The 11,633-nt window shown below is 43.3% G+C and overlaps 2 protein-coding genes across 2 annotated transcripts; one reads left to right on the forward strand and one right to left on the reverse strand.

Annotated features, from left to right (window-relative positions):
• Nucleotides 1–72: 72 nt before the first annotated feature.
• CFAP144 (cilia and flagella associated protein 144) lies at nt 73–4,435 on the forward strand. Its single transcript, XM_081916172.1, has 4 exons — nt 73–312; nt 1,941–2,000; nt 3,766–3,869; nt 4,126–4,435. The coding sequence occupies exons 1-4, from the start codon at nt 177–179 to the stop codon at nt 4,237–4,239; spliced, it is 414 nt and encodes a 137-aa protein (XP_081772298.1). The 5' UTR covers nt 73–176; the 3' UTR covers nt 4,240–4,435.
• Nucleotides 4,436–4,796: 361 nt separating this feature from the next.
• EBNA1BP2 (EBNA1 binding protein 2) lies at nt 4,797–11,597 on the reverse strand. Its single transcript, XM_081916168.1, has 10 exons — nt 11,417–11,597; nt 10,980–11,188; nt 10,111–10,194; nt 9,289–9,455; nt 8,964–9,087; nt 7,944–8,033; nt 7,628–7,703; nt 6,785–6,878; nt 5,756–5,918; nt 4,797–5,104 (listed from the first exon to the last, which is right to left on the reverse strand). Exons 1-10 carry the CDS (start codon nt 11,580–11,582, stop codon nt 5,054–5,056), a joined length of 1,224 nt encoding a protein of 407 aa, XP_081772294.1. The 5' UTR covers nt 11,583–11,597; the 3' UTR covers nt 4,797–5,053.
• Between the last annotated feature and the right edge of the window lie 36 nt (nt 11,598–11,633).

An 11,633-nucleotide genomic window follows, 5' to 3' on the forward strand; every position in this document is an offset into this window, starting at 1 on the left:
GGCCAATGAAAAAGAGAAGGGGCGCGGACAGAATCCTGGCGTAACTTTCGGCTGCGACGTTCCGCTCGGTTGCTAAGATACGAAAAGGTGGGGAAACGCCGCCCGCAACATACACGAAGGGCATTTCGGGGCGCTCCGGGCACGTTCCAAATAGCCTCCCCCCCAGATAGCGGCAGATGGCAGGAGCCGTGAGGGTCCCAAAGGAACCACTGGACCCAGTAAGCCAGAACAAGATCTTCTGTGAGACGGTCCGGAAGGAGCTACGATGCCAGCGCCTGCAGACGGAATACGCGATGAACCCCCTGATGACGGGTACGGGGGTACCGGGGGGAGGGGAGAGACTTCTCCCCTTCTCATGGGTAGACGGAGCTTCCCAGTTAGGTCTATGGGAGTCCCCTGGCTCTTGACTCCAGCTGGCTCTAGTTTTCTCCTTTTCCACGAATGAACCGTGTTTGGGTGCTGGTTGTCATAAGTTTCTAGAAGGTCAAGTCACTTGCTGCAAACTAAAATTAAAAAAACCCCAACCACCACCAGAGGGGTTTGTGGCACTTTAAAGAGTGTGATCCACAGGTTTCTGACCCACACACACATCTGTGTAAAGGAGGGAAATTTGTAGGTTGGAAACAAGTAGCAAAGGAATGCAAAAGCAGTACTGTACTGGCAGTTGAATTAGAGCTTAAAGGTATGCAGACTGACCCTCTCGACTGACCCTCACAGCAGCAGCAATTTGTGATATCACATAAAGTGCACTTTAAATGCCCAAGCAGAAATATGAGCTGCAATATGAGCTGTTAGATCTCCATAGGATCAGGGGCGTTTAAGAGGTGCAATAAAACTAAAGGGGAGGGGCTGTAGCTCAGTGCCTTCAGAAGGTCTCAGGTTCAATTCCCAGCATCTCTAGGTGAGGCTGGGAGAAAATCCTGACTGAAATCCTGGAGCTGTTGCCAGCTGGTGTGGACAATACTGTGTTACATGGACCAATAGTCTGACTTGGTGTAAGGCAGCTTTCTAAATTCCTAAACCACATTCTCAGTGCCAAACTGAATCAGGAGGGATTCATAGAACAGAGTCATTTGTTGGTAATATCTTTGCAGTTCTGTGTGCGTGGATTTGCAGTCCTAAAACTCAGTCAACAAGACTTATGAAGAGCCATTTCATAAACACATCAAAAAAGCTTGTTACAATATCCATACTAAGGATATGTTCACATTACTACTTTCTCCCCATCCAGGGCACCCACTTCTTTTTGAAGCCGCATTCACACGATGTTAGCCACAATCGATACTGATATTGTACTTTGACAAATACTATTGTTTGATGCATTTCCCAGCCCCTCTCCCAAATTAGCTGTAATCTGGCTATTAAATGTGAACATTTGAAACAGCTATCTCACATGCCCAGATGAGCACACTTATACAGATGACAGCTTCATGAATAGAAGTTGGAAGGTGGGGATTGCAGGGGCAAGAAATCGAAAAGATATCATATGTGGGGAGACAACCCCGCCCTATCTCTGATGTGAACACCACTGTGCAAATGCAGATTGAACCACAGCAGCAGGGGCAATGGCCTTGCTACATTTTAAGCCACTAATGTAAACATACCCTAACAGGCCTACCCCTCTGGAAACTAATATATTACACAAATCTCTCTAATAGTTTTGATCCCAAGTGCCAGTATTTTCCTCTAAAATGATGCACTGGCTTTGTAGTGTCTCCCATGCCTATCTGTGGGACCCCCAAAGGTTATGCAACAGTTGCCCCCCAAATATCCTTGTGGTTCTTTGAAAATCTGCATTTAAGAAAAAGGCCTAAATTCCTGCCAAAGACGGGTGGTGTGGGGAAAGAAGAATGATAAACTTCTAAGCTTTGTTAGTTTTCCTCTGCCCTTGCTTAAGGTTATCTAGTAATTAATTTGGCTTATTTTGCTTTTACCTTTAGTTTACACCATAACTCGAAAGCCTACCTCTTGGCATGATAACTTAGAGGAACCTGCAGATGGTAAGCACATGCTTTTAAACAGTTACATTTAAGTTAGTGAAGCAGAGGGGAGTCATTTATGAAATGTTTTCCAGCATGAATCAAAGCAGGCAAAGTATGTAGCACCATACTGAAGTCTAAACGTCAAACTTCACTCTTTCTCCCTCTGTAAACCAAAAAGCATTATACTATACAATCTGCAGTGGAATGTGGCAAGAGACAGCTGATAGTTCCAATTTTTGTATTTCTTGGATCTTTTATTGGATCAATTCCTGTCCATGTATGTTGGAGTGCTGAAACTTTCAAGTTAAGAAAAAAGTCACTGCCATTATGTTTTTTTCTTAATAATGATATATTTTTGCAAATAAATATTTAAAAGCACAAGCTTCAATATTCAAAGCAACAAACCCCAACTTACCTAGCCACACAGTGATACTATCAAATTTGACTTCCAACTTAATATTATTTCACTAGATTAGTTCCCATTTCATCTTTTTAATTCTTTACCTTTCTAAGGCTTCTGAGAGACCTAAATGGTGCTTGTTATGTTGAAATGCCTTTATCCAAGATAGTGGTTTCAGGATGGACACTGGTTTGTGGCCTTTTTGTAACTTGAATTCTTGCCAGCAAATATAGTTAAGCCTTTTGGGACAACAATGAAGTTAACTTAAGGCCAGTGACAGCTAACCTTTTTGGAAGGGTAAAATGTAGAGCAGCCAAGAGGACATGTCTTTAGGAAATGAGGTTTTCTGCAACCTCTTTATACAAAATACTGCAGTCATCCCATTTTACCAGAACAATGCAGGCCTCCTGTCTGCCTTAGAGAAGATGTGAACTTCACTGAAAATCTTTTCCAAGCTTCATTCTCCTGTCATGCATCTACAGAGCGAGAGCATGGCAGCACAGGCATCAGCATGCAGTTGCTATACTCTGTGCAGAAGAGCAGTGCCTGGAAATCTAGAATTAGGGCCAGGGTACAAGACTTACTGGAAATATTAGGAAACAAGATGGTAAGCAAATGCCACTTTCGTTACGTAATTTAGGCCCAAGTGAAAATGAGAGAAACAAGACAAAGCCATAACACAAGCTAAGAGTGTGTTCTTCAGAAGGATTTAGTACCTGCTATCCCAGCCTTCACAAAGCTCATGCCCTCCAGCTGTTTTGAATGGCAACTCTTCATCAGCTCCAACCAGGACAATTGTACTGGCTGGGGCTGATGGAAGTTGTGGTCCCAAGCATCTAGAGGGCATCAGGTTGCCAAAGGGTGGGCTATCCTATCCTATGACCTTGTCATTAAATACAAAGAAAATTCAATTGCATTTTTACTAGGTTTGCCAGTGTTTTTAGATATTTGACACACACAGAACGAAAGATACCGACTTTTTTTGCAATGCTGCTCACAGAACAGGCAAAGCAGCTGTCCTTCCTCATTCACAGCAGGAACCAACAGCATGTTCAACTCCTCTAACATTTTTTGAGGGGGTTGGTGGTGGGCATTATTGGTATATGATTTTGTTGTATCGTTTTGTAGTTGTTTTGATGCAAGCCAGCTTGAGAGAATTAACCATGAAAGGCAGCATATGCATTGTGAAATAAATGATGTATGTAAAAACTTCAGGTGCAAGCTAATAAGTTATGCAAGCAGAACAAACATTGAAATTGATAGTGTATAAGCATTTAATAAAGCACTGTAGCATCATCACATCTAAAAATTTCAGTGCAATCTAAGTGCCTTGCACCCAGTCTACACTAAGCAAGTCTCATTGCCAATGCTTTAACCCTATAGCTAAGTTCCTGAAACTAATTCATCATGCTGCACTTGAACCAAACAAGAAATACACAGAACCACAAACAGAAAGCCAAGAAATCGGCTGGTTTTCCTCACCTTTGGTAAGTGGGTTTTTAAGGAGCTTTTGGGGAAGTGTGTGTAGTTGCCTGGAATTTTAAGACTCCAGACTTTACAGGAAAATAATTTTAAGCTGTTATAGCTATGGAGAAAGCTTTGAACGTTTGTAGGGAGTACCTGGTTGGCTATCAGAATCTAGACATTTCACCAGATGGGGAGATAGTTTGGGGAAAATATTCAAATCCTAGCTCCTCCCTTATGCCAAATGTTCTTATACTATGGTAATATTCTCCTTCACAGATCAGTGTAAACCGGAATGACAACAGGCTATACTTCCCAAGTCGGAGCACTGAAATCACCAGATATATGGCTGCTATGTGGCGCCTGAAGGGGATGACAAAAGATAAGCGATAAAGGAACACAGCATTGCAGGACTTTAAGGGAAGGACTGTAGACATAAATTTAGGCTTCCAGACTTCCATGGTCTCCATCTTTTCATTATTGCAAAGCATAAGACAGAGGCCTGACACAGGGTGCAAGGCAGTGGGTATAGGAAAGTCCTGTGTTATGTGAACATTTAATATTACAATAAACCTGACCTGAAACTGCCTGCTATTCTTTCTGCCACCATATTCATTTTGTCATCAGTTTTTATAGTGGGTGGATAGGACAATCTGTTTCTCAACCAGAAGTTGTGGTATGAGCAGCAACAGTAGTTCATGTGATTGTTTGCTGGTGAACCACCAGCTTCTGCTGTTGAATGGAAGAGGAGGACCCAATGCCCTTAGCAAAGAAAGTCATAAAGTGGCAGAAATACAAAAGCTGTTGCTTAGTACTCTGCATGCACCACTGCTGGGTGACAAGGAGGAGCACACAGGATGATGTTATGTATGAGGTACCAAAAAAATTTGAAGGATTTAGTGAGACCCAGTGCAAACCAGAAAGGATCTCTCCCAACCTGACACGGATGATCAAGCTATCAAGACTTTTTAATTCACAATCTTGCACAAGGAGGATCAAGAAAGAACAAATCAGTATGAAATATAGGCAACCAGAAGCATCTGCTTGTTATTTATGTACGATGGGTGCGTACACCCAGTGTCAGGCAGTACCACTTGCTGACTCTGAATGGCAATCTGAACGGCTATGTTGTCCAGGTCAGCATCACTTCATGCCCAACGTTCCGTAGGGAGTCACACTTCGCGAAGAAGGTCACCCATTTTTCTCGTTATCGGGAACGGTTCTTCATTTTCTGCCTCACCTTCTTGCCAGGCCTCTTCTAAAATGAGATACAAGTTGGATGTTATCATTTTACTACCTTAGCTATACTGTACAAGGGAAAGGGTGATGGCAGGGAGGAAGAAGGGGAGCTGTGTACCACAATGGGCTGGTTCACATGTAACGGCAAGCCAAGCCTTGTGGGTTGCTTTTCTGGGTCCAGGCAGGGCAGAGTGACTGAACAGTCCTGCTTGTTGCTCATTCACAGAACGCCATGGTTTACTTGTTACTGTGGCTTAATGTGAGGTGTGAACCAGCTCAGCAAATGCTCCACTAGCAGCCAGATTACAGCACGATTTTCCCAGTTGGCAGCTGTTAGCTAATTTTTATTTATGCCAGCAGAAGACACCCTGATAAATTTTAATCATTTAATTTATGCACTTACAAATTTAATGAATTTATACCCTGCCTTACAAAGTTCACTAAAAAAGAAGATAGCAATATATAATGCAATGTAAGTAAAACTCAAACACACACCCACAATATGAACAGCAGCCATAAATAAATACTAAGAGCCCACTCTAAACCATAAGAAACGTAGCCTGATTAAAATCCCTCGAAATTATATGAATGCATTGGTAATTTATTATAAGCCACTTCTGTTCATTAACATTAAATGTCTAAATAAAAACAATTCATGGCAGATACTCACATTGGCACCCTTTTTCCCTGCTTTCCCAGGACCCTTGTGGTGGGCCACACTAGCACGGAAGTTGGACGTATCATTGTGACTTTCTCGAGTGTTCCATTTTGACCCTTTCTTCTTGCCACCAAAACCAAACTTCTGATTCTTGTAGCGTCGTTTGGCACTCGGTCTGAAAGAAAAACAACCAGCTAATTATGGCTGGGTACTTAACCATCTCTCCCCCCAAAAACTGTCCGGCTCCTCAGCACACATTGTTATCTTTCTCTCCCTGCCCTCAAAAGGAATTATTCCAACTTCAGTAAACCATTATTTTAAGGAGCACCCCACACCCCATCCTGACACTTCACAACCCGCTTCCCACTTTGCCAGACACCTAATGGCAAAGACTACTCATTCAGCATCAAACAGAAACACTGGAAGCCAGTAGTCAGTTTGCTTTTTCTGTGCACCCGAACAACAACAGGCTGTAGGTCTCAGACCGTTCGGTCTTACTAAGCTAGTTTTGCTGTAGCAATCAAGCACCCTGAGAGCATTAGTCTTAGGTGTTAGGAATGAAAGAAGTTAAATTTTTATCTTGGGCTCCAATGGTGTCGGTGTAATGGCAGTGAGATCAACTTGGGATCCAACTGGCCAGCTCAGCCCCTCCCCACCTCCAAAACACCGTTTTGGAGAATTTCAGTGACTGTCACCAGCAGGCACCTCACTGACAACACTTGTGCACATGCATTTGCAAATGAAAGGGGTGGTGCCACATCAGTGGAATGACATGCCACTCAGTTGCCATCTGCCATCAGCTAGCAGGAGGCTGCTTTAGCTGAGAGAGCTGGGCAGAGGAACACCTTTGGCCAATCCAACCCCATCGCTGCCGCCTCGCTCCCCCCTCCAGTGCTCTGCTAATGGATCAACTTTTGTTATTAGAAGGACTTAGAACTTAAACACGAAACAAAACAAAACTGATCCAATAAAAGACTTATTCATGGTAAAGCAAAAGAAATGCAAGTTTTAGTAGACATCCCGGCACTTCACAGGCCTTACCCTTTATTTTTATGCTGGCCTCCAGCCCCTGCCTTCTTTCCCTGAGTTGCTGGTGCTTTTTCACCTTCCAAGAAGTCCAGCTTGTCCGAAAGACCTGCATAAAAGACAGAATAAATGAGCTGCATGCCAAGCCAGAAAAGAAACTCCAGGACCAACACTGCAGGAAGGCTTGCTTTATCACCCAAAGGGGTATATCTATGCACAGGAATATTGTGCAGCATCTAGACCATGAGTAGGCCTGGGGGCCGGATCTGGCCCAATCACCTTCTAAATCAGCATGGGAATCAGCATGTTTTTACAGGAGTAGAATGTGTTTTTTTATTTAAAATGCATCTCTGGGTTATTTGTGGGGCATAGGAATTTGTTCATTTAAAAAAAAAAATCTAGTCCAGCCTCCCACAAGGTCTGAGGGACAGTGGACCGGCCCCCTGCCAAAAAAGTTTGCTGACCCCTGATTTAGACTCTCAAGTACTAGATTATAATTTCTATATTTTCTATGCAGCAGTGGCTGGAGGTATCAACAAGCTTTTCCACAAACCAAGTTCTTGCAACATGGACTACACATAAGCCTTCCTTTAGGTATTCTACTTGCATGCAAAAGCAACACAGCAACAGCAGGGCTCTGAATCATGCAGGGAGCTTCCACAACCCAGGAAGCTGTCTGCTTCAGAAGTGTGCCCTCCCAAGTTGTGGAGGGACTGTGATGGAGCTGAGCATACTTATCCCCTCTCTCATGTTGCTTTTACATGCAAGTGGAATGCCTGAAGAGGGCTACAATTTTCTACTGCTGTAGAAAGGGTTGGGGGGAGTAGTGAAGGATAAAGTGGGAGTGGAGTGCCTCACCTTTCTGGTATTTCTTGATTGCATTCAGCATTGTGGATTTCTCCTTCTGCCTCTTCTGCAGCACCTCAGTTTGGACCTACCAACAAGAAATAAAAAGTGAGCCTTTCCTTCCACTATTCCCCAGTCCTTTCCAAAATGCTCCCCTTTTTTGCACACAGATGTATCCTTCCCACACCCTAGGAGTCCTGTTCATGATATTTCTAGATATTTCTGCCCAATAATTCCAGTGCTGAGACTGCCAATCAAAACAATGGGTGTGTCTTTCCCGCTTCCTCCATTCCAAGGGGGCTTCTGTTTTTGACACCATTTTTCTCACCTTTTTGCCATATTTTCTCAGGGCACGGAGCTGTTTGGCTCTTTCAGACTTTTCCATTGCTTCTTGTTTACTCTTCAGCTTATGCCGAATCTAATTGAGAGAGAGCAACCGATGTGCTTTTTATGCAGATGAAGGCAGGTTCCCTGAATTTGTGACTATGAAAATCTGCTTGTTTGTGGCAATGATGCTCTTTTTAATTTCAGAAATAAAAACCAAAGCAGCTTAGGGTGTGCTGCACTCCTAAACGTGAATTTCGACAATTGCTTCAACTGTTTAGGACTACACCGACTCTATAACTGTTGGGCAAAAGTTGCCATCTTTCTCCAGCAAGGTCACACAAGACAAGAAAAAGCATCATACCAGAAACTCATAACCCACCATTATTTCTTGGATACAAAATGACCAAAGGGAGAGGCAAGAGCAGACGCACAAATTCACTATTAATGCCTCAAAATGCAGCCATGGCCTTAGATGCATCATTTTGTTAATACAGAAAAAAAATTGACAGTTCTCTAAAGAGCTTGATAAGGACATATTGCTGCCAAATAACTGCTACAGAATCCAAGGCTAATTCTTTATTCTGAAGGCCCAAGACAATATGCAGCAGGGATGGGAACCTCTGACCCCTAGGCCTGGCACAGGTCCCAACTGAGTCTGCAAGACCTGTTTCCCTAAACTACACATTTGCCCCATACCCAACATTGTATGTGACAGCAGCATTATGTTCCACACAAAATCAATCTTCATTATAGTGCCTCTTTCTTAAGAGTTCAGTACAAACTGAAAATGCCCACAAGCAAGCTTTTTATTAACAAATTTTTAATTAACAATTCATGACTGTAGCATTATGCACTGAGAAGAACTTTGCTAGAGCTCTTTTTCTCCTTTTGCTGATGCATTACGATGAGGCACCATCAAAATACCAGACCCAATGAGCCACAATTTTGTATATGACCAGCAACTGTTAACATATCCATTATAGCAGCCAGATGAGAAAAGAAGAGGAACCATGCACCTTACCTTCTGCATCTGCTGATCAGATTTTGCCATCTCTGCAAAATAGTCATCAGGCCGCCTAGTTGGGATTTTGAACTTATGCAGCCGAGGCAAAGCTTCTAAAACAGATGCTTGGGCTTGACGATAGCTGGAAACACAGGATAATGTATTAAGATGTTATATGCAAGCAGCCATTGGACCATTAGTAAATTGTTACTTTTTCCATTGGACAATAAAAAACTCTTGAACTACTAACATATTGTTCCATTGTGCATATGGCTGAAAAAAGCTAAAAGCTCAACACACCAGGCTGATAAGAAGCAGCTCTACTTCCTATACACAGACTTACAAGCTCATCTCTCTCTTGAAGTCATCCTCGGGGTCAACATCATCTTTGTCAAGTGTTTGACTAGAAGCTGCATTTGTGGCACTTGTTTCCAAATGAGAGGTAACATCAAGCCTTTCAATCCAGTCCAGGTGTTTCTGGAATTCAGACAAGCACTGCTTCAATCCATCCTAGAAAAGAGCATATTCAATGTGCATTAAATGCAACCCAAAATCTTCTACATGATAACATGCCAACCAATGCAGAACTAGGAATCTCTTCTCCCCAAACAGACCATGTCCTTATTACTCCCACCCCAAAAAGATGCATTGTCTTCTGCTCTCTATCAAAACAGATGCCGGAGGTTTTTGAGCCTCAAACTCCTCCTAGTGCTTCAGTCTTAACAATGACAACACGTACAGAATTTCTCTTCTAAATCTGAAAGAAACTGAATAGCTTAAGGGGTTTTATCAGCCTGCAGAACATGGTACCACTCTTATTTTGATAGAGTGTAGTCAAATAAGTGTCAACTTCTTTTCTTGCCCCACCTCCAGCATGTCTTGGTGGTCCAAATCAGTAAAGAACCAAATTACCATGTAAGTGGTGGATGATGCCCAATCTAAAAGGTGAGATTCATCAAGCATGCAGATAAATAAGCCCAAGCCATTCCAAAAAATGAAGAGGATTGTAGATGCCAGGAATTCAGTTTAAAGGTTTAGTTCATCAGACAGACTGAACTGAGTGGCTGAACAATTTTATTCTGGCTAAATGGTATACCCATCCACAAGAAGCTCAATCTGCCCACACAAATTAATCCCACAAAGGTCATGTTCGTACAGCACTCACCACGTTGTTGAAAGCTTTCGGCTGTCCCTCTAGCACAACGTTTAGGCCTGGCTTGATTGAACCTTTAGAAAATGCGTCTTGGAGCTATATGGAAGAAAAGTTATAAAATCAGCACCATCCCAGATTGCTGAAACAGAAGGATGTTAGCTCACCCACCCCAAACCCTTAATAATAGAAACCTTGGAAAAAGTAAGAAAAAAACACACAGGAGCACAAGTGAGAGGAAACCTAAAATTAAGCGCTCAAATTGCAAGTGATTAGACAAAGCAGCTCTCTATCTGCCCTATGTAAGCATGCTTTGCTTTCGATGCTGAATTGACACTGTACTCTGACGTGCTACTGTGAACAGGCATTGGTGGCTAGGAGTGTGAGTCGGTAAGCTACTAACTCAAATTTCACTCTAGTCATAAACCAACTAGGCAAGCTGCTATTCTTTCCACCTCAGCTGCTTACTTACAATATGAACAATAATATAGGGCTATTACTTAAAACACCAAAAAATGTATGTGATGTATGATGAACCCATGAAATGGGTTGTGGAAGCTCTCTACATAATTCACTATGGAGAGACGTTCAGTGTTGCCTGGTGTTACACCATCACATGAGCAGCTCTAGCTAACATGGATTAGCTCTGCTGCCCCCGTGTTGCTTCTACATGCAAGTAAAGATATTTATATAGGGAAATGCCCTATATAAATTTTATTTTTTAAGGTATTGCTATTATATTAATATAGTCCTGTCTACAACCTTTGTAAGAAATGAAGTGTAGCCCTCCACGGCAGGCTACAGAGAAATGAGCTAAACATCACCAGCCATAACAAGCATCCTGCCCACACTCCAGCACAGCATGATCACAGCACTAAACTTACCTCTCGGTCAGTGACAAGAGACTCTTCCGAACCCGATGACGAGAAGCCCTCCTCCATCTCTACGTGACGCATTGCACACTGTGCTTTGGGGCGCCTCGAATCCACCGAGCTACACGAAGAACCGGGGGGGGGGACACAGAAAGTGCGCTCCACCTTCAATTTCTCCACTGGAGAGATTGGTATTGCTTCCCCGCCTCCTCGCGGCCAGGCTGGTAAAAGACGGAGAAACGGCATACATTTAAATTCCGGGAATGTTTCACCTGTTGAACTTCCACCTGCCCCCCAAAACATTCCTAACGTTGCATTAAGCCGAACCTGGGGCTTCTTCCCTGCCTAGAAACCGCCTCGCGTGTTATAATCCTGCTCGGAAGGAGCCCCCGCTGTATTCAATAGCGCTTACTCCCACGTAAACCGTACGACTATAGACTTGGTCTTACCACGACTCCTCTTCTGGAGGCCCCTTCCACGACTCCAGCCAGACGCTGGTTCAGAAACCACGCGGAACGGCACAAAGCTACTTCCGGTTTCCGTGTATTTCCCCTTCCGGTTAGAGTGCCCCACCTCCCCCGCCCGCTCGCCATGCGACCAGGACGCCGTCTCCATAGCAACCAGCCTCGACTTCCTTTTTTCTGCTCTTTTTACCTTAAGGAGAGA

The sequence above is a fragment of the Podarcis melisellensis genome (genome assembly GCF_964234715.1).
Source record: "Podarcis melisellensis genome assembly, chromosome: 6".
Lineage (NCBI taxonomy): Eukaryota > Metazoa > Chordata > Lepidosauria > Squamata > Lacertidae > Podarcis > Podarcis melisellensis.